The sequence below is a fragment of the Rhinolophus sinicus genome, chromosome 1 (genome assembly GCF_057876585.1).
Source record: "Rhinolophus sinicus isolate RSI-liver-muscle chromosome 1, RSI-T2T, whole genome shotgun sequence".
In the NCBI taxonomy this organism is placed as follows: domain Eukaryota; kingdom Metazoa; phylum Chordata; class Mammalia; order Chiroptera; family Rhinolophidae; genus Rhinolophus; species Rhinolophus sinicus.
The window spans coordinates 19,592,284-19,618,795 of record NC_142501.1 but is presented as its reverse complement, the minus strand read 5'-3'; the positions used below and the strand labels follow the sequence as shown (position 1 = coordinate 19,618,795).

The 26,512-nt window shown below is 38.5% G+C and overlaps 1 protein-coding gene across 1 annotated transcript; it reads right to left on the bottom strand.

Annotated features, from left to right (window-relative positions):
* Positions 1–1,003: 1,003 nt before the first annotated feature.
* Positions 1,004–13,412, bottom strand: ARL1 (ARF like GTPase 1). The gene is made up of 6 exons (XM_019732103.2): positions 13,206–13,412; positions 10,678–10,815; positions 8,338–8,419; positions 7,219–7,330; positions 4,007–4,185; positions 1,004–3,291 (listed from the first exon to the last, which is right to left on the bottom strand). The coding sequence occupies exons 1-6, from the start codon at positions 13,207–13,209 to the stop codon at positions 3,261–3,263; spliced, it is 546 nt and encodes a 181-aa protein (XP_019587662.1). The 5' UTR covers positions 13,210–13,412; the 3' UTR covers positions 1,004–3,260.
* Between the last annotated feature and the right edge of the window lie 13,100 nt (positions 13,413–26,512).

Here is a 26,512-nt window from a genome sequence, read left to right as displayed (position 1 = left end):
AAAATAGGCATTGCACAGAAATATAAATGGCCTTTAAGCATTAACATTTAGATGACATATTATATTCTCAAATATGAAAGTACTTATGTACCGGTTGGTAAGTGGTCCCTACCTTGAGACCCTCCCCCCCCCCAAGTGCCACCGTGGCTGCGTGAGCCCCTAGACTCCATATGTCTCCACACCAGAAATTAAAGGCTTAATACCTGGACTGTTAGGGGTCCTCCTGCATCAGCTAAGTCTATCCAGTTGTTAGATATTTTGAATCACCCCTGTAGTCAACGTCATTAATAATTAGGAAAATGCAAATTAACAACAGAATAGAATTCCATTTTGAACCCTTCAGACTGACAAAGCTGACATCACCAATGTTGGTGAGCATGGTAGAACAAAGGGAACTCTTGTAAACCACTTGGGCAAATAATTTGGCAATAGCTTGTTCAACCATATGGTGTCTTGCCTCCCTCTACACTTGCTATGGAAGCAATATTCTTTAGTGCCCCACGTACTGGGAAAGGAGCGGAAGAGCCATTCTCTGTGCCAAACACTTCTGTTTAATCCTCAAAGTATCCCTGAGACATGCCCTAAAATGGGTTATTTTACAGATAAGGAAACTGAGAGTCAGATTAAATAATTTACTTAAGGGTAACATAGATTGTAGGTAGCATAATCAGGATTCAAACCCAGGATTGAAAGCCCTTGCTCTTAGAATATGTAATTATGGGGTTAGAATATTACAGCACATAGGATAGGAATCAAATGTTCAAACATTTCATAACTTCAGCGTCTGTGTCTTGATGTAGCTTGTCTCTCAAACAGGAGTTCTCATACTACCAGGAGTTTGTAATGTGCCAAACGGATAAATATGGGGCATCTTGAAAGGCCAATTTCAGTTCTAAGTGATTTAAAGTATATGTATTGCTTTCATAAAAATTTTAAAAATAAAAAAACAAGTTAATATTAAGGCAAAAATCATAACAGATATCTCAGGGATACTGAGCACAGCTTTGTTTTAATCAGTAAATATTTATTGAGTGCCTACTATGTGCCAGGTGCACCACACTAGATGGAAGGGAAACTAACAGTAAATATAGTTGGTCCCTGCCCTCAAGGAGCTTACATTTCCACAATTTAAAGTGCATCTCAGGTATTCTAATAACAGAATTCCACCACTCAATTTTTCACTGTGACCATGTAACACAGTACAATTGTCAACCAGTTATAAAATAGAGTGTTAGAGCTAAAACAAACCTTTGATATAATTTGTCCAAGTCTCTTGTTTTAGAGAGAGAGGAAAAACCAAAAAAACAAGAAAAATACTGAAGGAGTAGCCATTCGTGCCTAGAACTCATGTGTTCTGATTTCAAGTTTGATGCTTTTTCCATTTTCAGGCTTCTCACAAAACAACACTCAGTAGATTTTTATAAATATCAACATTCAAACTCCTGCAACACACCTGCATAGTTGTTTCCCACTAGACAAGAACCTTTTGTTCCATATTAAAATAAGTTATACCATATTAAAATAAGTGTACACTCTATTTAGCCCATCCTATTGGTGACAAACCAGACAGATCAGCGTTATCCAAGTGCCCTCCTCAGGGTTCAGCAGGGGCTACACACAGGGCTACCTGCCTGCCAGGACCCCACTCCCCTGTCTTCTGTTCTCAGTGATCCTCAACTGCCAGAGACTACTTTGCCACTTGACACAAAAAGACCAAATTAGGAATGACTGCTGGGGAATAAATAAGAAGAGTAAAAGTCCCACCAACGAAAAGAGAAAGCCACATTCATGTGAGTTGAGAGAATGACCAAGTGTGAGGGGAGAGAGAGGCCAGATGCCTACATCTGGAAGACAATGGCAGGAACAGGAAATGAACCCCTGCTGTTCCTGAGACCTGAGGGTCACTGTCACAATGGTATTAAGTTCACTTCACCGGCATCTAATTTTTTAAATGCTGGTTGTCCAATTTAAAAAATGAAAAAAGCTCTCCCTGATTTTAGTAATTACTAAGGACTATATCTCCTTCTGTCACACTGTAGCCAATCCTGGGGTAGACTGGGCAGTTGGAAAAGTTCCTTTGAATGTAATTCTTTTCGATAGCCTAGCAGTAAGCCTAATTTTTAAAACCAAAAATGCTTAATTTCTCCCTGTAGAACCAAAAAGATTTTGGCTTTTCACCAAATTTACATGTCCAATTACAAGTAGGTTAAAGGAATAAAAGAAAGCAAGGACATCTTTTACAATGCTTCTTAAAATAGATCTTTTTTTATTTCCTTCAATGTGAATTATTTCTCTAAAGTGTTGTGAATTCATCAAATACAACAATTTAGGATTGTTTTTACTACCTCTACTAGTATGGACAAATAAATTTATAGACATTATTTTGAATGTACAATACTTCAATTAGCATAATTTTTTTTAAGGAGTTAGGCTGTCTGTGTTGCCCAAGTTGGCATTTTCAGAAACTTATGGTGTAGTTTATGGGACAAGCTCCTAACCCTGAAATACCCTTCAGAGCCCTGCTCCCCCACCTCACTAGCAGCTGGATAAGCTAACTTATCAGAACCCAAGATTCCACACGTCCATAAAATGAAGACATTACATACAATCTGTCCTACTTACATCACAGGGTTCTTATACAAATCAACTAGGTCAATATATGTAAAAATTTTCCGACAACTATAAAGTACTATAAAATGACAATTACAGATAAGTCAGTGAAATTAACCACCAAAATAATTACTTCAACTTCATGCCTATAACCAAAAGCTCTTAAAACAGTTAAACAAACTGGTCATTAAGCAAATGAAGACCTAACCTACTCTATTAGTCTAATTTTCAGAAAAACTTAATTCATTTTAGGGGGGAAAAAATCTTAGTTAAGATATTTATTAGTGTTTATACAAACAAGCTACAACCACTAATTCAAAAATAGGAGGGTTATTTTCCTTAATAAGAGTACATTCTTTAATAGGATGGTATTTGAATAAGAATTCCACACAAACAGAATATATACCTTAACACAAGAAAGCAAGGAAGGAATACTTTACATTATACAGACCATTCAGTTGGTTCCATCACAATGAGTTACCCTTCCAACCAAATACTTATTTTTTATATTTATTACAAATGTCGCAGTCAGTTCAGTATATGCCAACAATCACAAACAGTTCTAACATTTAGTAGTGTGAAGCACACTTAACTGTTTCCAAAAGGATATATGATGTGGTCTTCATTTCAGAGGAGTAGAAGTGATTGAATTACTGTCTGCTCTTTAATGTTTCAACTAACCTGTGAAGAAAAAATGGTTTCATAAAATTAACTTCATACTTTCAGGTACAAAGTATGATCGTTTATCAATTTTATACTGGAGGTGGATTCCAAAGCATTTTAAACGATGAAGGCTAAGATAGTTATAGAAAAATTAGGTTATAGACTTAATTTTGACGAGGATCTTTTAGCTTTCACTGGCCTACACTTTGAATGACTAATCAGAAAAGACCAAATATCTACTTTCCAAGCTGCTACTACCACAGCCAATTATCCAGATGTGGATAATTCAGAGGTGAAAACTAGTCTCAGTCCCCAAGGAGCTGATAATCTAGTAAGCAGATGCACAAATCAATTACAAGACAGTGTAATAAGTACTGTATCACTAACCTGTGACATCTAACCATGTGTGTGGTAAGGCAGTGGGCATGGAGATACGAGTATGTCAGGGAAGACTCTGGAAAAGAAAGCCTTAACCTAAGTCCTGAAGGATAAGGAACTGAGGTGAAGTGAGGCAGGGAAAAAGAAAAATGGCAGCCTTAACTATAATCAGGTAGGTGCTGTTGAAATAAAAGTGACTGCACATGAAGGCAAGTGGGAGAAAAGGCTGGAGGAAATTAGTATTATGAGCTGCTAAGTAATTTGAATTTCATCCTTAAGATGACAGGGAATTTCATGTGTGTACACAGCTGCACTCACGCACAAATGCACAGATGGCTTCTGGAAACATACTCACCATTCCATTGCCTCATCAAGGCCAGTGCCTTTGGTTGCTGAAGTTTTGAATATTTGCCATTTTCGGTCTTTCAAGGCAGGTAACCCAAGTGAATTTGCCATTTCTGAGGGAGTCATGGCCTGTTCCATGTCCTGCTTATTTGCAAACACCACCAAAATGGCTTTTCTCAGCTCTTCTTCCTAAATAAAAGATATTAAATTCCTTTTAATCAATTCATTCCCTTGAGTTTAGGAAGAAATGCCAAAAATACATTATTTTAAAAGTGTATTTCCTAATTATTAATATGTAATGTTCATTATAAATTATTTGAAATTATAGAGAAGTACAAAGAAAAGAAGTTTCACCCATAATTCTACCTCCCAAACATGACTACTGTTTAACATTTTGGGTATTTTCTACTGCTTTGTAATTCAGATATTTATAGTTAATAAATTTATACATTTAAAAATCACACTTATATTTAGTTCCATACCCTGCTTTAAAACATAAACTAAAGATTAAATCATGTATGATTTTCTAAACCAACAGTTTTCAAAGAAAACTATTAATGGTTAAATGTACTCTATATTTCAAATACATGTACCATAAACTATATAACTGTTTAATAGTATTAAAATTCCAATTATATTCTTTTCATTTGGCTATTAAAGAAACCCAAGTGACAGAGTCTTTATACAGAAACCTTTGTATGAATCTTTATTTTCTTAACACAATCCTCTAAAAATGAAATCAAAGTATGAACTTTTTTCAGGCTCTTGTTGCATATATTAGTGAACTGCTTTCCAGAAAAGTTGTAATATTTTCAACTCCACCAAAGTGTATGACAGTGCCTATCTTTAATGCAGCCTTGGTAGAACTGGAAATTATATATTTTTCCAAACATAGCATCTCATTATATGCTTATTATTAGGGAATTAAAAATGTCAAAGTTATTAGCAATATTTTTTTCTCCTGTGAATTGTAGGTTCTGCCTTCTGCTCATTACCTATTGAATGGCAGCTCTTGATATGATTAAAAACACTAATCCTTAGTCACTAGTTGTAAAACTGTGTCCTGGTTCCCTGTTTTACCCTAAGTTATATTATCTGGCCTCTAAAGTTTTGGAGGTTTTTTTGTTTGTATTAATATAATTAAATCTATCTCTTCTTTTGTAATTCCTTCCAATTTTTTGACTTACAAAGACCTTCCCTATCCAGAAATTTTAAACATACTCACTTACATATTCTTATAGTTAATAATATCTATTTCTACATTTAATTCTTCATTTAGAATTTATTTTTGCATACAAAAAAGGTAAAACAAATTTTGTGTCTGTAAGTTTTGATGTAATAGTCCTGACCTGTACTTTACTTGTACTTTTTATCAGATAGTAAATATTCATTGACTGAATCAATTAAAAGTTACTTCTTAAAGAATGAATAATTTCTCAGGGCGGTCAGGTGGCTCATTTGGTTAGAGCGTGAGCTCTGGGCAACAGGGTTGCCAGTTCAATTCCCACATGGGCCAGTGAGCTGCGCCCTCCGCAACTAGAATGAAGACGATGAGCTGCCACTGAGCTCACTGGTGGTCGGATGTCTCAGTTGGAGCGCATGCTCTCAACCACAAGGTTGCCAGTTTGACTCCCGCAAGAGATGGTGGGCTGCGCCCCCTGCAACTAAGATTGAACAACGGCAATTATACTTGAAGCAGAGCCGCGCCCTCCACAACTAAGACTGAAAAGACAACAACTTGACTTGGAGCTGATGGGTCCTGGAAATACACACTGTTCCCCCAATAAAGTCCTATTCCCCTTCCCCAATAAAAATCTTTAAAATAATTTAATACATTTTAGTTATTTCTCCATAAGTTTATAAAAGTCAAATGCTAATACCACAAATAACCTAACAATCCAGCACAACTTGAGAATTGCAAACTACTTAATAATCCATTCCTTTTATGCAAAACTTTATATGATAAAAATCCATTATACTGTGTGAACTACATCTACATAAAGCTTTTATTTTTAAAAATCCAATATACCCAAAGCAATTAAACACTCCCTTAAAATTCTTTAAGGGAATTTGGTCTAAGAAGCTCTTATAAGTATGATGCTATGTTGTAAGCCAGTGTTTAAAACTATTAGGCCTACAATTTGTAACTTGCAAGTCACTAAGAAATCAGTAGTAAAGAAATCAGAAGTCCAAAGTAGTCTGAGAATGCGTTTACCTAGATGTAATCAAGTGGCCTACAACTTATATTTAAACATTCAATGACTGAATAATTCAGTTTTGTTGAGAAAAAGAGACCTAATTTTCCTTAATTAACTATTTAAAGCATCTTCTGAATTCAGTCAGCCAGCCAATAAATTGTCTTATGCAACGCAGCAAACAATGTATTGCGGTCTTAATTAAGTGCTATACACTGTCCCACACCAGGGATATTAGGGTAAACTCGAAAAACTTACACTTTAGGGTGGGAGATATACCTAAGTAAACAAATATATTTTAAAATAATGGAAAGAAACGATAAATGGTACGAAGAATAAAGTAGCAAATAAGGGGTTAGAAAATAAGACTCTCTTTGGGAAGAAACCTACAAGATGAAACACATGAAGCAGGTAGCCATGCAAAGATCTGGGGAACAGCACTCCAACCAGAGGAAGAGCAAGTGCAAAGAGCCCTACGCCAGCCATCAGGTGTGCAAGCTTAGTGTGTTCAAAGAACAGAAGCCAATGTGGATAAGGCACTATAAACCCAAGAGTAAAGAATGATAAAGCTGGGAGAGGTAAGCAGGGGCCATAATTGGGCTGGAAACACGTATTTCTCTGAACTTCAATGCTGAAACAATTATGCTTTCTTACTATTTATACCCATATCTGCTTCCATAAGCTAACGTATATGACTAGAAATAAAGACTTTTTTTAAAAAAATTACTTCATAGAGTGACAAAATACTTTAGTTTAGAAAGAGTTCAATTCTGAACTTCCTGGAAATCAAGGAATCTAGTCTAAAGCCTGTTAGAAGGCTGGATTTTTCTTTTCTATTTGTCTCCAACCCTCTCCCCAACAGTATTTCTGGAATAGGAAGTAATGTGCATAAAAGAAAAGAATACTAAAGGCATGGAGGAAAAAAAAAATCCCTGCTTTCCTTTTCATTATTCCTACATGTAATAATAAACAATGGAAACAGCAAGCAAATATAAATGATTTTCCCACATTTTAGTAGTTTTCTTACCTCCAACATGGCAACTAACTCTGATTTGGAAATGCCAATTCGGTCTCGGTCACAACTGTCCACTACATAAATGACTGCATCTGTGTTTGAATAATAACATCTCCAGTACGGCCTAAAAAAAATTCAGAAAAGGAGAATATATTATTATTTGAAAGAAGAAGAAATGGGTACGTTAATTTATATGCTAGGACTTGGCAGTGATGGGGGGGTTACATGCCAAACCTGCCCACCCATGTTAGAATCAATGCCATAATGATGCATTGTTTCTGATGGATATATACCATAGCCCTCAAATGTGAAGGGAGAAAAAGAATGTTGAGGTAAAGAATAAATCACAGGGCCAAAGAGTTTCAGAATGAGTTCAGACTTAGGCTGAAAGAATATATTTATAACCTATAAAATCACTATATGTATTGATAAAAAAGTTGTACACAGAACTGATCATTACATCTTATAAATCTTTAACTAGGAACTCCTTAAGAGGAATGGACTCTTAAAAAATTTTACTATGATTTTTATATACTAGGCATTAAATTGATCACCAAAGACACTAGAAAGTAGAAATTGCTAAAATTAGAAACAGACTCCAAAATGGTTCAAGAAATAAAACAAGTTAAAAGGCAGCAGGATGCTGGGGAATGCACTACTAATCTGTTAAGATGGTACCACAGTAAGCAACCACTGACAGTCACCCAATATTCACAGTCGCCACATCTGGCACAGAATGCTGGGCAGGAGACCTGAGTTCCAGAGGGCATCTATGTTCACCTTACCCCTAAATGGTGGGCCTGAAAGGTATTTTTATGAAATCCAGAATAGTCTGTCTCACATTTGAAGGGGCTGACAAGAACTAAATGAAGGACCCTCTTTAGTAAAAAAAAAAAAAAAAAACTAATTAGGTCTTGAGATTTTCATGAAAACACTTCATTAAGTGATATCTGAAAAACCAGTTTCCTTAGATTTTAATTTAATTGAGAGAACAGGCAATTTTACCTCATTTTAAACTAGGTGGCTTCCACTTAAGTTACAAAAGAAGATGTATTTTGGTTTACTGCTGTTAACCCTACAAGAGCGAATAAATGTTAAATACCACAAAATAATCCAGTCTTCGTACCATACCTGATACTTGTCTGTCCTCCTAAATCCCAGACTTGGAATTTAAGGTTCTTGTATGTTACCGTCTCAACATTAAATCCAATGGCTGAAAGATAAATAAGTAGTTTATGTAGACTAATGCATTCTACCTTCTAAGTATCCAACCTAATTGAGTTTCCCCAACGAATGGGAATTACTGAATCACATTATTGGTTAAGATATCATTCCATTTAAGACAAGACAATATGCTGTGCTACAGACAGACAGACAGACACACACACACACACACACACACACACACACACACACACCATCAATTAGCAAGTTCAGCACCACCTTCAGGTTATATAAGAATCTCCAGGGGACCAGCCCCATGGCTCAAGTGGTTGGAGCGCCATGCTCCTAACACCGAGGTCTCTGGTTTGATTCCCACATGGGCCAGTGAGCTGCGCCCTCTACAGCTAAGATTGTGAACAACAGCTCTCCCTGGAGCTGGGCTGCCAGGGGCTGCCATGGGCTGAGCTGGCAGCCAACGTGAGTGGCCAGCAGCCAGCGAAAGCTGCCGTGAGCGGCCGACAGATGACCGACTATTTCAGCCGGGGGAGCGCAAGGCTCATAACACCAGCATATGGGCCAGTGATGGAGCTGTGTCCGACACAACAAGACTGAGAAACTACAGCTTGAACCGGAGTGGGAGACAGGGGGGAGGCGGAAAAAGGGGGAGGGGGAGAATCTCCAGTCCTCTGCAAATACCTAATTCTTAGCTCAACGGAAATCGTATTATGTTAAATTATCATAATACAGTACTGGCATAAAAAGTGTCCAGAAAGTTGTACTTAGAAAGGACAGTTGCAGATGTATTATATAAAAAATTGAATTTTGGTAGGTAGCAAATAAACAGGGAACGAAACCAAGAAAGCCTAGATTCTAAACTTCAGTGGGTAAGGACAGCAATGGCTGGATACTGCTTTATGGAAGCTGGGTTCTCTAAGCCTGGTACTCTCACAGACCCTCTGCAGACTTCCTCAGGAGCTCATCTGTAAAAAGGTCACAGCTGATTGGCAAAGGGAAGGTGTCTCATCCCTTTTACCTGCCATCCTTCTTAGGCAGAGCTCTGGCACCACACAGCTGAGGCAGGATATCACTATTATCATTGAAAGGAATCTAAGGGAAGGTGCAGAGGATGCTGGAAAAACTTAGAGGAGTTATACATACAAAAATTACGATTTTAAAAGTTTAAAAAAAATAAAAACAGCTGCGAATTTTTGTTTTAGATTTAAGTTTATATTGGTAAATGATTCACATGTATATGACAAGTTTGAGGTAAGAATGTAATCACCATCTCTGCCAGGACTAAGAACACAGTTTATATGCAAAGGACAGGAATGTGGTGTAGATTGGCATTCACTGAAATGCAAGCCACTGGGCTGTGTGCTCTGCAGAGACCCCCAGGACTCAGAGATGGGCAATTTTGAAAAGCCAAAATCAAGGGAACCGAAATTTACTGAAGGTGGCAAGAAGAGAGAAAAGATGTCACAGAGTTTTAAAAGTTCTTCTCTCATAAAAAACTATCTTTTTTTTGTAATCTGGAAATTTAACCACGATTAAATATAGAAATATCTTGCATGACAGAGTAATTTAGAGGCATAATTTAAATACTCGCGCAAACTCTGAACTCTTAAACTTAGTTTAAATGTATTAATCTCCTCTAAGTAAATTCAGGTCAACAAATGGTAAAAAGTATAAGTAGAACAGTATTCTTATGTAGTCAAACAGGACTATTGAGAATATTTTTCTAAGATACCCACAACTGATTTAAAGTTGAGGTATTTCTTCTCTTAATAGTTTTAGGTACCAGATTAATTCAGCATTCAGTCTCTTCAACTCAGCTCTTTACAAGTAATCAACAGAATTACTTACGAGAAACTAAGCTTAAGTTAAAATACCTGGTAACAAATACAGAAAAAACCACTTCACACGCAGTATCACTCAACATCTATATAATTCTTTAAAGAGGTTTACAAAGTATTTTATACATTTCACTTATGTCTCCCTCAAAGCCAGTGGATATTTATTGTCTTCATTTTATCAAAAAAGATACTGGCTCTCAATGAGATTAAGTGTCTTACCTCAAGCCAATTTTTAAAATAGCTCTAAACAGCAAAACCTAGCCATGCACCAGGGTCCATAAATTACAACAAACTGCCTCTCAGTTTATGAAAAAAAAAGTGTTATCAATAATATGCTCATGCTACAAGTTTATAAACCTTATGAATTATTTTATTATGTGAATTATTCATTCAGAAATAAAGTTATGTGGAGTGGAAAACAGAAACCCCTATAATTAATCATTCCAACACTTACTAGGAATAGTAGTAACGACTTCTCCAACCTGTAATCTGTACAAAATCGTAGTTTTTCCTGCTCCATCTAATCCCAAAATTAAAATCCTCATTTCCCGGGTTCCAAACAGACTAGAAAATATACTTGAGAAAAAGCCACCTAAAAAAATAATAAAAGCAAAAATGTATTAAATATCATTTTCAGAACTAGGTCCACAAAACATTTAATCTTGCCCTTTGAAAGCTATACCAAATTAAATATTGTATTTTCCTCCATTCATAGATGCATATTTTTGCCCCAACTAAAATACATTATTCAACATCAAACAAGTAATTACTGATTGTTACTATGTCCTAGATATTGTATCAGGAAAACACAGAAGATACACTAAATAATAAGAGAAATATGACCACTGCTTTTATGGAGCTCACTTTCTAATCAAAAGAATATGGATAGCTTGGCATGATCACCCCACTACCCCTAAAAACCAAAGGGAGAATCAGAATGACAGTGGGACAATGAGGTCCTCGCACATGAAAAGCAATTATTATGATTATTATAGTTTATACATAATATATTTACATTATAATAAATATTACGTTAAATAAATATTTATTATTATATAGCATCAGTACCATCAGAACTACCTTCAATCATTGAGATTTCTGTTAAGCAATATAACTAGCACAAGAAATTGAGACATAGCAGCCCAAAATAAAAACTATTCTTCATAGAACACTCATTTAAAAAAAATAATGCTACATTCAATTCATCATGAAATATTTCCAGGAAGCTCCCTATATGCAAGGTACTGTGTAATATAAAAGACCTTGCGAACAGAGTAGAATTGTGGTTACCAGATATGGGAGAATCAGGGAAATGGGACAGATGCACAAACTTTTGTTACGAGATGAGTAAATTCTGGAGACCTATGTGCAGCACAGGGATTATCGTTAATAATAATGTACTGTACACCTGAAATTTGCTAAGAATGATCTCCAGAGGTTCTTATCATACACTACGTAAACTGCTGAATGTATTGATTAGCTTGATTGTAGAGTTATTTCACAAGGTATACATATATCAAAATATGTTGTATACCTGAAATACATTCAATTATTTGTCAATCATAACCTCAATAAAACTGGAAAAAAATTAAAAATTAAAAAATTATCCTTTGTCTCAGCAGGCCTCCTAGAAATGATTGTGTTTAAGTAAAATAATTCCTCATAGAAAGGAAGGTGGAAATTCAGAGTCTTTATTATTCTTTTTACAACAAAAGAAGCTAATTTATTTTCTTTTACAATTACAAAAAAAAAAAGCACCTTGGCTTGACTCTTTCCCACCAAAAGCATTAGATTGAAAGTTACATTTAATAATATAAAAAACAACTGACAACAGAAGTGATGCCACTCAATAATACATGATTATTCGACAAAGAAATGGCACAATTAAGAGCTGCAAGTCTGGAAAAATGAACACTCCGTCAGGTAGAGAACCCTTGGGAAGTGTAATAGTTGGGGTAGAATGTTGACAAAGTACAGGTTTAAAAAAAAAAGGCGAAAGAGCAAAATTGGAGGTGATTATGGATGAAAACAGGAAAGTGCTTGTGGTGTTCCAGAGCAGGAAGTAAACCCCCCAGAAAACCGTGGAGGCATTTAAATAAGCCAAAGCATTTCCACCTTCATCTGGAGGGCTGCGAACAAGTTAAAGGAGTTGCACCTTCATTTTGGGCTCTAGCGGGGAAGACGGTTTACCTGATGTTTGTGATGACAATGTAGTGCCCTCAATCAGCACTCCAAAAATTGAGATTAAAATGTCATTCACTGACCAGTAATACCCTCCCCATTCCCTCCTCCACATTACTCTATTCTCTACACGACAAGCTACGGACAAGCAGACAAATGACAAAATGGCTATCAAACGAAATTATGAGCAACACCTCCCTTTGGATTTCTCAAACGGATGCAGTCCCACCGACGGGTGGGGTGGGGTGGGGTGGGGAGGGGAGGGGAGGGGAGGGGAGGGGAGGGGAGGGGAGGGGAGGGGAGGGGAGGGGAGGGGAGGGGAGGGGAGGGGCGAGGGAGGGAGAGAGGGAGAGAGAGAATGAATCAAGTTTCCACAGTGGGGTCAGATCTCATTTTTTACCCAAGAAACCTCAGCGAACCAGTGACTGACATGTTGCCAAGCTTCGCAAGACCAACTCCGCCCAGCAAGTCGAACTGGGTCTGAGCTGCTGAGGGAAAAGTTCATGGTCAGGGGAAAGGACTCGGAGCCGGGCTCCCAGGTCTCAGGGCTGTGCGGCCCCGCGGTGCCCCGACCCGACCCCGCTGGGATGAAGGAGAAAGTAGCGAGGAGCGGGACGACCGCTCCAGGAAGGATCCACCCCCACAGGGGAAGCGCCACCGTGAATTAAGTCCTCAGCGACCTCTCCAGTGAGAAGCTGGCTAGTCGGGGGTTCCCAGGCCCGCTCCTCTCCTCCTCCGGACCCCAGCCCTGGGCCGCTGCCCCCTCAAGCGCGGCCCAAGCGCCCTTCTCAGATCCCTCACCCATGATGAGCCGCCTGTCCGCCCTCGTCGATCGTCAGAAACAGGTCGCGGCCTCCGCAGCGACTCTTTTTCGAGCCCGAATGCCGCCGCTTCCACTCGCCTCGGCCTCCCGCTCCGGCTGGGAGGCGGTTTCCTTGGAAGCCTGGTCCGCCAGCAACTTCCACGTCGGACACCCGGCGGGGGCGGGACGGAGCAGCCGTCACGACTGCGCGCCTGCGCGGCGGCCTGTGTGTCCGCGTCGTCGCTTTCGACGCAGGTCCGCCGCGCTCTGGGTGTAAATACTGTGGAAGCCGGAAGAGAAAAAAGCTCAAGGGCTCCAAATCTGTCCTGCTTCTGTTTTCTCTGGCAGGAGGGCTTCCAAAACAGGGAAATTTGAATTTTCATTTTTAAATTCTGACACCAAAAAGCGGCGAATCCGCTAACCGAGAATGCTAGTCAGGCTTCGGTGCGGCAGCTTGACAGGACGTGGGCGCGGGCTGCGGCGTCGCAAGAGTTGCTGGTTCTGAAGCGCCCTGTGGGGCGACCCAGCTGTACCTGGGTGCGTTTTCCGAAAAGGCACTAGCACTACGTAATAATAAGAAGAAGACACCCCAACTCCCCCGCCACCAATGCAGAGCATCCTGACACCTAAGGCCGCTAAAGAGAGATTTTGGGCATCGCAGGGGCCTGCAGGGTCAGCGTTAGAGCGCCTCCCCGCACACACACACCTTTCCTTCACATGACGGTGCACCTGACCACCTTTCTGTGATTGGCAGTGTGGGCGGGCTGATCTAGATCACAGGGATTTGGGTTGGACACCTGTTTCCTCCAGGGTCGTCGATTGGGAGTAACATAGGTCTTGACAGTGAAGTCGGGGGCAGGAAGGGATACTTGAAGGATGGGGAGAAGGGATTCTCCCAGAAGTTTTTTTTTCTTTAAAGGTTGAGCATGCGTGTCTTGAAAATTCGTAAATACTCAGAAAAGTAAACCTATCCCTAGCCCCTAATCCCGCAGTTCTCCCTAGAAGTAACCATTGTGACTACTTTCTTGGGTCACCTTCCAAATACAATCTTTGCATATTATATTTTTATTTATAATAGAGATGTTCATCCATTCAACAGAAGTTTATGGACTGTCTGTTTTGTTTTTTACTTCATTTTCAGACCTCTCCAGTTGCATAAGCATGAACTAGATTTGCCTTTTGTTCTCGTCTCCCCTTCCCGCTCCTAAATCATAAGTTCACAGAAATTTTTCTTGCAAGGAGAAGTTGGGGGGGAGTGGTGTTGTTGTCATTTGTTTTGTTGTTTGAGAAGGGGAGAGTTGAGCAACTCTCCACCTAAACGCCTGGACTTTTTTAAGACTGTGCTTCATAAGCATTTCGTTTTTCAACTATTGGACCTCAGTGTGCTATGATTCCACCGACTTTTCTCACCTATTCATCTTCTTTCATTCCCTCTCTTAGCCAAGATTAGCTGCTACCACTTGGCACATATTGGCCATTGCTTCTTCAAATTTATGTCCATGTCAAGGGGGGAGGGGATAATATAAGAGGGAAAGGGGAGGTCAAATATATGGTGATGGAAGGAGAACTGACTCTGGGTGATGAACACACATGTGATATATAGATGATATATTATAGAAATGTACACTTGAAACCTATGTAATTTTACTAACCGTTGTCACCCCAATAAATTTAATCAAAAAACACTTATGTCCATGTCAGATTTATGTTTCCAGTATAATGCACATAGTTCCCTGAAACTCGATTCCCCTTAAATGAGAACTAAAAGGAAAGACATGCTTTAAACTTTATATTCACACTGTATATTCTGAACCAAATAAGCAAATAATATATACATGAGGATGCTGTGTAAACTGAAATGCTATATACAAATTGAAAAACATTGTTAATACTGTTAGATAGCATTTCAGCATTTCATAATGTGTATGAAGCACCTAATTGCAAGTCACTATGGAAACAATAGAGTGATAAAAAAACACACAACCCTTTAGGCAATTTGATCAAGAAGTTTATTTTTCAAAATCTAGCCTTTTACTCCTTTGCTTTGTCTGACCTAATTTCCTCGATGCATCAAAAAGAAATCAAAAAACAAAACCCCTTTTTTCCATTCACAGAAAACTTTGGTCTAAAGAAAAATCTCAAAATATTAAGATAAGATGTTACCCTTTAAAGTTATTTTCTAAAGTAGGTTTTGGACAAGTAACATAACTTTCTTAGTAACATTTACTATGTTCAAGGCCTATGCTATACCTATGAAACGAACAGTCTCTACTCTCAGTTGCTGCCATTTAGAGGCACTTATTAACCCAAGGGTGTTTAAGACAGAAAATGAATATGGCTTCAAAAAGTGTTGAGACAAATTTATAAATAAAGCCGTAAACAACCTAGAGAAATTAATCTTTTGTTAGTGAGTTGTATTGATAAGTATTATCGATTGCTGTGCACAGACTTAATTTCAAGGCCTGATACACAAGACACACCACCACAAGCCGGGATGAAGGGGTTAAAAAGTTTTATTACAAAGTAAAAGTAAGTAAGACAAGACAGAGATTAGGGGGATATATTATCATACCACTAACAAGCAAGGAGGCAATTCATCATACCACCAGGGCCCAGTCAATTAGCGTCGTAGAAACAGCACCGGCCCTTCATCAGTGTGGGCGAAATCCCAGTCAAGTAAAGTCATCAGCACGGGCAGGATATCTTGCAGCAGCCAAGGCTGCCAGGGAACAACAACTACCGCTACTGCCTGCCTTGGCTTTCTGGGGTTTTAAGGACTTCACTAACAACGTGTTAACAACACAAGGAACTGGACACGGATCTGGCTAGGAGCCGGCGCCAGTCCTTGGTACGAGATCAGATGTATCAGAGCTTGGCCCACCTGCGCCAAAGCGAAGACCAGGCTCCACCTCCTGTAAATATTTTCTTGGTCCTTGGGAGGGTAGCCAATCCTTCCAAGGCCAAGCATGTACCCCAGCCACTGTGAGAGTTTATATCCCCAAATGTTCCCAGGCAGACCTTCATATTTTCTATTTCTTACATGAGTACATCCCACCTTCACCTTCTCCTCCCTTCTCTCAATTCTCAATTCCTAAGACTTGAGTAGTTCTTTCATAGGAACACAATTTTCAATGTGTAAATATCACATTAAGGTGGTGAAAAATAAGTTAATACAACTACCACTTCATGTATTTTTTCCTGATACTAACTAAAGATATCCATTACTCCGCAGGAGAGGTACCTTATCTTTTGGACAACATTATTTTTCAAAATGTAGTCATTCCTATTAATATTGACGTGGTATTACAGTTCTTGTTTCCTAAAAAAGAAATAATTGAAGAAGCAGAATTATAGCAGCATGCTGGAATTAAAGCTAAACATTTAGATTGTAAGTCTAAGGAATTTTATTCTTCAGACAAGCCTGTCTGAAGAATGGACCTCACCTCTCTCTGGTCTTTACTCAAATATCATCCTATTTAAAAATTGTGGGGGCCAGCCCCGTGGCTCAGGTGGTTGAAGTGCCATGCTCCTAACACGGAGGTTGCTGGTTTGATTCCCACATGGGTCAGTGAGCTGTGCCCTCTACAGCCAAGATTGTGAACAACAGCTCTCCCTGGAGCTGAGCGGCAGTGAGCTGCTTTGCGGACCGACAAGGGGACTACAAGGCTCATAACACCAGCATGGGCCAGGGAGCTGTGTCCTACACAATTAGACTGAGAAACAATGGCTTGAACCGGAGTGGGAGTGGGGGGGAGGCGGAAGAAAGGGGGGAAAAATTGTAAACTACCCAACATCTCTCTTATCCTGATTTTTTTAATACAACTTCCCACTAAACATGTTATAATTTATTTACTTATTACGCTTATTATTTATTATCTACTTCCTCTCACTAGAATGTAACATTTATGAATGCAAGTATTTTCGTTTATTTTGTTCACTATTTTATTCTTGTACTTGGACATTAGACAAATATTTAATGAGGGAATTTGTTGAATTGTAAAATAACTTTCTACAGCCAATGCCATAAACATTGGTTAACTTTAACATATAGCATGCAATATTTTTTAACTTGTTTCCTAAAATAGGCATTTCTGAACTACTGGCCTTTATTAGAAAGGAGAGGCCAAACTATCACATACAAGAAAGTCGACATCGTTGAAAAGAAGCCACCAGGTGGTGGTATTGCTTCAAACAAATTCTCAGTAGAACGCAATCAATCAGTACAATTTATTAAAAGTTGAGTGGACAATTTAATCCTTTTCAAATTATATGGTTCAATAATAATTTACTAAATTTTTTAATGTGAATGTTTTAATGCAGTCCAAGCAAAGAAAACAATTTCAAAACACCTTTGACTATAAAGTCACAATAAGATCAAGTAAATTCACAATTTTGAAACTAGAATGAATCTCAATGTCAACCATCTCCATTACAGATGAAGAAGTAGAAACAAGCTAAGCAACAGAACCAGGACAGAACCCTTATCATTTGGCTTCCACACCTGGAGTAACTAGATTATGATGCCTTCTGTAATTGAGCCATTTACCAAATCATCTATACATTTGGCGAACTGATTTTCAAACACTTGTCTGTGCCTCAAGAATTTGCTTCAGTTTCCAAATTTGAAACCTAACAGTTCTGTGTGATCCGTTGCCTAGTGGACGCTGCATTCTCTTGCTCACATTTGATTCCATGAAGCAGAAACCTATAAAATATAAGTATAAATATATGTGTAATAAATATAAGCTTCAGAAAGGGCTTATCTTACTGTATATTTATAATTGTATTTCAACCTAAGGAGCATTTGAAAATCATAACTAGGTATGTGATTTTCACAAATCAAGATATGCATTGCATTTCAAGTGTTTTCTTTCAATAACGTGTACTTTGGTAACAGAGCAGAATTTCTCTTTGGGACTTAGGGGTTTCTTTCTTAATTGAAATATAATTCACATACAATAAAATTCACAATTTTTAAGTGTATATTTCAGTGGTTTTTAGTATATTCACAAGGTTTGCAACTATTACCACTGCCTAATTCCAGAACATTTTCAGCACCCCAAACAGAATCTCCATACCCATTACGCAATAACTCCCCACTCCTCACTTCCCTAGCCTCTGGTAACCTCTAATCTTTCTGTCACTATAAATTTGCCTATTCTAGACATTTCATATAAGGGTAATAGTACCATATTTATCAGTCTGTGTCTGGCTTATTTTACCAGCTTAATGTTTTTAAGGTTTCTCCACACAGCATGTGTCAGAGCTTCATTCTTTTTTATGGCTGAATAATAATCTATTGTGTGTATGTACAATGTTTGTTTATCCATTCATCAGTTGATGGACATTTGGATTGTTCCACTTTTTGGCTATTTGAATGATGATATTATGGACATTTGTATACAAGTTTTTGTGGGAATACGTGTTTTCAATTATCTTGGGTACATATACCTAGGAGTGGAATTGCTGGGTCTTATGGTAACTGTCTTTAACTTTTTGAAGGACTACCAAACTTTTTCACAGTGGCTGCATTGTTTGGTGGAACTGTTTTCCACCACTTTATATTTGCACAAGCAATGTTTGAGGGTTGTTATGTCTCCACATCCTTGCCAACACTATTTTTCACTGTTTAAATTATAGCCATCTTGGTATGGAGTGCTATCTCATTGTGGTTTCGACTGGGATGGTCCTGGTGCCTAATGATGTTGAGCATTTTTTTCATGTGCTTATTAGCTATATGTATATCTTCTTTGATGAAATGTCTATTCAAATCCTTGCCCATTTTTAATTGAGTTATTTATCTTTTTATTGAGTTATTTAAGTTTTTATATATTCTGGTTATTAGACCCTTATCAGATACATGATTTACAAATACTCTCTTCAATTCTGTGAGTTGTCTTTTCACTTTATGTCTTTTGATACACAGACGTTTTTAATTTTGATGACGTCCAATTTATATTTTCTGTTGTAGCTTGGGCTTATGATGTCATATCTAAGAAACTATTGCCCAATCCAAGCTCATGAAGATGCACACCTATGTTTTCTTCCACAAGTCTTGTAGATTTAGCTTTTACATTTAGGTATTTGATGCATTTTTACCATGTTTCCCCAAAAATAAGACCAGATCTTATATTAACTTTTGCTCCAAAAGACGCATTAGGGCTTATGTTCAGGGGACGTCATCCTGAAAAATCATGCTAGGGCTTATTTTCCGGTTAGCTCTTATTTTCGGGGAAACATGGTAGTTGGCTTTTGTATATGGTATGAGACAGGACTCCAAAGTCATTCTTTTGCATGTGGATATCCAGTTGTTCCAGCACCATTTGTTGAAATTGTTCTTTCTCCATTAAAGGGTCTTGTCACCCTTGTCAAAAATCAGTTGACCACAGATGTACAGATTTATTTCTGGACTCTCATTTCTAATCCACGATGTATATGTCTATCCTTATGCCAGTTCCACACTGTCATGTAGCTTTGTAGTAGGTTTTGAAATCAGGAAGGGTGAGTTCTCCAGCTTAGTTCTTCTTTTTCAAGATTGTCTCGGCTATTCTGGGGTCCCTTGCATTTCCATATGAATTTTCGGATCACCTCAGTCATTTCTGCAAAAGCAAAAAAAAAAGAAAAAAACAAACACACACTTGGAATTTTGATTGGGATTGCATTGAATCTGTAGATTAATTTGAGGAGTATTGCTGTCTTAACAATATTAAGTCTTCCAGTCTGTGAACAGGGAATGTCTTTCCATTTATTAAGGTCGTATTTAATTTTTTTCAACAAAGTTTTGTAATTTTCAGTGTAAAGGTCTTGTACTTCTTTGGTTAAAGTTATTCCTGAATATTTTGGGTTGTTTTGAGACTACGGGTTCTTAACCTGGCATCATACAAACCCATAGGTAGACTTCTGGGAGCCTACAAACTTATAGAAATTGTTTCCAGAATCTTATATCTGTGTGCACCTGCGTTTTTCCCCCCAGAGAGAGAGTCCAGAACTTCCATCAAATTCTCAAAGGATCTGCCTATGACCCAGAAAGTTTAAGAATTGCTCTTTTACACTATGCTAAGTCCTTTTCTTCCAGATTATACATGTAGGGTTTTTTTTTTCTTTCCCTTTATGTTAAAGATGGAGCATGTTTTAGGGTGCTAATTTTTTTTTTTTTTTTTTAAGGAGGGCACAGCTCACAGTGGCCCATGTGGGGATTGAACTGTCAACCTTGGTGTTATTAGCACCACGCTCTAACCAACTGAGCTAATCGGCCATCTTTAGGGTGTTAAATTTTTATGACAAGGGTTTTATTACCTCTGAGGATGGTTCTGCCACCTAGAGAATGATAATATTTATTTATTTTTAAAAAATAATCTTGAAAAATAAATGTGCATATGCATGAAATAAAAATTAACAATTTAACATTTTTTAAAAAACTTTTCATTGTGAAAAAATTCAAAATACAGTTATTTTAATGCACAATTTCAAAATACTCTATTGAGAGACTAGTTTCAGTGAACCTCCATGTACCTAACACCCATCCATAATCGTCCTCAGCTTATGACCATAGTTCATAGCCACTCTTGTTTCAGAATTGTCCCTTCCATTTGCACCCACTCTCCCCACACCCACACACTAAATTCTTTAGAATCATATGCTCATATTTGGACCAGTTTACTGTGGCTATGGGAACAGTACCCACTAGAGGATCATACTTGCTTTTGCAGGTACCATATACATGGATAAGAGTGCAGGAAGGGGGAAGTTTATAAAGCAAGGCTGAGGACACAATAGGTACTCACTATAGATATTTTCTAATACTAGTATTTGTCCCCTTGGAGTGGATGTGGCTGGCATTAACTACAGTATTAATGGCTCCTCCTAACCTATGGTTGCTATCATGGTCCCCATTGTTCCTGAGAGCAGGACTATATCTCAGGTCCTCATTCAATAGGGAAGACATAAGCCACAGTAGCCCAAGGTCTGTGGTTTCAGATCTTTTGCAGAATCTGTCCTCTTTACCAACCCAACCCCTTCCCCCTACCTTCCACCTTTTGCCAAGGGCAAGACTGGCTATCTCTCTATCACAGTTATTATAGCCAAAGTGAGAGCTTCTCTCTCATTACTTTATTTCCTTCTAAGTCTCATTACAGTAATGGGAGGGTTTAATTATTTTTTTTCACCCCTTCTTCCGCCTCCCCACCCCCCCACTCCAGTTCAAGCCATTGTTTCTCAATCTAGTTGCGTAGGACACAGCTCCCTGGCCCATGCTGGTGTTATGAGCCTTGCGCTTCCCCGGTTGAGGCAGTCGGTCACTAGTCGTAGGTTGGCCGCTCACAGCAGCTCGCAGCAGCTCTCCCCAGCTGCCAGCCGCTGATGCTGGCACACAGTAGCCCACGGCAGCACTCAGTAGCTAGCAGCAGCTCACAGCAGCCCATTCACGGCAGCTTACGCCAACCTCCAGCTGCTCATGGCAGCCCAGCTGCAGGGAGAGCTGTTGTTCACAACCTTAGCTGTAAAGGGCGCAGCTCACTGGCCTATGTGGGAATCGAACCAGTGACCTCTGCGTTAGGCGCTCCAACCACTTGAGTCACCGGGCCAGCCCGGTTCAATTATTTTTACTGCTGTGTAACAAACTACTTCAAACTCAGTGACTTGAGACAATTTATTATTTTCATGATTATGTGGGTTGTTGGGCTTTTCCTTTGCTCATCTTGCCTAAGCTTACTTATGCAACTATATTCAGTTGGTGGGTGGCTGGTGTAGCTGGCCCTCTCCATGAGGGCTTTGATTATCAAGATGACCTTTGTCACCTGGTTATGGCAGTGTTCCAAGAGGGCAATCCCCAATGTGCAAGGTTAATAGGCCTTTGTTTCCCTTATGTTTGCTGGTGTCCCCATGGCCAAAAGAAATTACACAGTCAAGCCCAGAGTCAATGTAGGAGGAGAGTACACAGACCATGAATACTTGGAAGAATGATTGATGAATACTTGGAAGAATGACAGGGAGCTATTATTTGTAACAACTGTGTCACTCAGTCTATCCTCTGGTCTCAATAATTCACATATCTCCAACATATAAAATAGACTTCCCCATACCAAAAGTTTCATCTAACCATGGCATTAATTTTGAAATCAGTATTTCTTGCAATTTGCATCAAGTCTGGGTACAATATGATGGTTTTCATATATTCAATCTACAATGGTGCGACAGGAATAGAAAAACTACAGTAGATACTCCCACTCAATTAAAGGAAGAATGGAAGGCATCTAGCAGGGACTAATCTATAGAAGTTGTGAAATTCTGCTAGGCACATGTTACCAAGGTTCCCTACTCTGGGAGCAGGAAATGCTCCTTGATTGTGACCAGTTCTGCTCCCTGGGAGTGGTTGTTCTCTCTCCATTGTTTTACGTGGCTTTTAGCCATCCCTTAAACTCTTGGCTTCATCATGAGAAATTCTTCCTTTTCCAAAAGAAATGGCTTTGTTTGCAAATTAGTGGATTTTCACCTGCTTTCTGCCTCTAATATGTTGGGAACTCACAAGTCTCTTTTCATTTTAATTCATTGTCTCCATCTCTTTTAGTCTAAACTGGCAGTGCCTTCACCAATATAAATCTCTTAAAAACTTTGTCAATTTCCAAAGAATCTTACTGAGGTTTATTCCATGCCTTAAAAGACATATTCATAATTCTTTTGGGAACAGACCTCTCTGGAAGTGTCAGACTATTGTGGAACAATTCCTTTAAGATTCTTTAGAACCAGGTGGACCCAGTGGCTCAGATGGTTGGTGCGCCGTGTTCCTAACGGTGAGGTCACTGGTTCGATTCCCACATGGGCCAGTGAGCTGTGCCCTCTACAGCTAATATTGTGAACAACAGCTCTCCCTGGAGCTGGGCTGCCATGATGAGGTGCTGTGAGCTGGACTGACCACTGGCTGGGGTGGGGGGAGCGCAAGGCTCATAATACCAGCATGGGCCAGGGAACTGTGTCCTACACAACTATACTGAGAAACTACGGCCTGAACCAGAGTGGGGGGGGAGCCAGAAAAAGGGGGGAAAAAGATTCTTAGAACCGTTTTTAGCTACCTGAGAGAGTCTAACAATTGCTATTTTAAATTTTTCTGAGATTTTAACAAAGGGTCTTACAGCCATACCATTGATTTTACCTTTACACTGAAGCTGTTTCTTAGTTTAAGATTCTTGCCAGCTAGAGAAGCTCAACATAAGAAACAGTTTTATTTTCTAACCCAGGAAGGCTGGGTGCTCTATATTTCCTCCAAATTCTTCTTAAAAACTGAATAGTTCTCTCTTTAGTGCCTTTCTCTCTTCCTATATTTTATCATACTCAGCTTTAAGAAGCCAAATGCCCCTTTCAATATTCTGTCTGGAAATATCTCAGTCAGCTCTGCAAGCTCATTAGATAGGTTATCTATATTTCAAGTTACCACAAGCAACATTTTTGCCCACTGTTCCACTATTTACCACAGTTCACTCTTCTTCTAGCTTCCAATATTTCCTCACTGCCTTTCTAGCCTTCCCTAACTTTTTTTTTTTCTTCCATTCCTCCAGCTCTCACTTACAGGCTCGTCATTTTTTCAGCCTCTACTCACTAATTGGTCTCAAAGTCAATGGCACATCAATTTAAGTTTCTATGTACCCCACATCTGATACCAATTTCTATGTCAGTTATTGATTGCTGTGTAAGAAACTGCTTCAAAATGTAGGGACTAAAACCCACAATAATTATTGTTTCTCACAATCATTTGGATTGTCTGGGCAATTCTTTTTCTGGTCTTGCTTGGGGTTACTCATGCAGCTGTATTCAGCTAGCACATTGACTAAGTTGGCTGGCCTCTCTTTCCACGTGCGTGGTCTTTCATCCTCAAAGAGGCTACACTGATTTGACATGGCTATGGCAGTGCCATACTCCTGGGTATCGACCTAAAAGAAATGCATGCCTATGTACCCTAAGAGGTGTGTACAAGAATATTTATATAGCATTATTCATAAAAATAACAAACTATAAAAAACCCAAATGTCTGTCAACAGTAGAATGCATACATAAATTGCAATGTATCTACATAATGGAAATCTATATAACAATGCAAATGAAAGAACTAGTTGTACACAACAACCTGGAGAAATCTCACAAACATATTATTGAACAAAAGAAGCCAGACACCAAAGAATGCATGCTATATATGAATCCATGTATATAAGTTCAAAAGTAGGCAAAACTGAACACGATTTTAATTTTTAGAAAGAAGGAAGGGGGTAGTGATTAAGAGGAAGCATGAGAAAAGCTCTTGCAATGTTCTGATATTTTATTTCTTGTTTGCTTCTTTGATAATTCATTGAACTACACATTTATGTTTTTTGTGCTGTATTTAAAAAACATTTAAATAAGTCATATTATGATGTCATTTTTATCTACCCAATTGGTAAAATTTTTAAGAAGTGGCAGGTGGGGAAATTGTCACTCTCATCCACTGTGCTATCTTTTTACTTGCCATTAAGCAGTATTTACATACAAAATGTTAAATCCACATATCCCTGACAAAAATTCCACTTCTAGGAATTGAAATAGATGCGATACTTTTACACTTACACAGCTACATTTGTATTACACCATGCTTGCATATACAAGGAAATTCTGAAAGTTTATACAAGAAACTCTTAAAAGAGAGGTTGCTCTGCCATAGCCTGCAGATCTGAAGTGTAGGGAGACTTATATTTTATTGTAACTTTTGAACTGTTTGAATTTTATACCATGTGCGTAGATTACTTTAAATAAAAGTAAATTAGTTGGTTTTTTTTTTTTTTAGAAGTTGCTTGCCCAAGATTATTTGGCTGAAAAGTGACAGAGCTTGGATTTGAGCCCTATTCTATCTAATTCCAAAGCCCATGCCATCAACCATAACTCTAATAACTCTAAATTTTCTCCTGTACACTCTCTGTTGTCTCCCCTATAAACTGAATGTATTTGCCTGTATCACAAGGGTCCCTTTGGAGACCAACATGGAAAGTCTGTTACATGAACTGAGCCAACATGGCAAATAGGTAGGAGAGATCTACTGCTGAGTCCATCCACCAGGTCTGCCCCAGCAAGATTCATTCAGTCCTTACTAGATGATAGGTTGACACCACAGGTATAAGTACCAGAGAGAGAAGCTTACAGAAGCTGGCAGATTGAATAGTCAATATTGAGGGGGAAAAGAAAAAGAGCAAGAGCATAATACGTACATATAGCAGCTCCTAAACCTGCATGTTAAAATTAAATTACACAATTAACTTTAGAGAAATTTAAACCACCCATCTATGCATTGAATATAATAAACACTTTTACAGTTGATCAAATTGTTTTAGGATATAGGATCGCTGTGGTTTCTGAAGTTAGCCAATACTTTAAAAAAGTGAACACCACAGACAAAATGTACTAGGGTAAGACTTTGAAACTGCAGTCTAAAAAAACACAATTTGGTTATTGGCATTTTTTGCCCTAACGGGAAAAGGAAATAAAGTGACATTAGTGAACATGTGGTTGCAATTGAGATCACTAAACCAGCTTGTGTTGCTTGCAGCTGAGAAACCAAAGGCTTTGGAGCTTCATTTAAAGACAAACAAAATGTAACTAAGCGACTTGGAGCTGCACAATCAACCTTATTCACTTCCCAGTGATTAAAATGGGTTGTTAGGAAGACAAAACATCTTATCAATGATTTCTTCAGTCCTGCTTGTCTCTTAAGCTCCAGTTCTGAATCTCCAACTCCTTACTAGATAATTCTTTATAGATATTCACTCAAGATCTAAACGTCTAAAACCAAACATGTCTCTCCCCTTACCTAAAAAGTAAAACAAATAAAACCCCCAAAATCTGGCTCACTCTCCCAACTTCCCCATTTCTCTGCTCAGTGATACAATTTCTACCTTTCTTTACCACCTTTGTGTTAATGCAGAGTTGTTTCTTTCTCTGATCCTCCATCAACCTCATAGCGACCAAAGCCTATTCATTCCTACTTGACTGCCTACTCTCAGACTTACCTGATCCATCTCTCTGTTTCTCCCCACTCCCCAATACCCATGAACACCACCATTTTGCATGTAGTAGGTGCTCAATAAATTTTAACTGAATACATCATGTTAATTTCTCTATTATAAACCTTTAAAACTCACTGCACAAAGATATTTATAACTGTTGGTTATTTACTTTCCCAGAAGACTGTGAGCTCCTTAAGGGTAGGACCTTTTTTATTCTTCTCTGTATCCCTAATGCTACCACATTGGGGTTCAACAAATGTTTGTTGAATTCATGAATGAATGAGGCC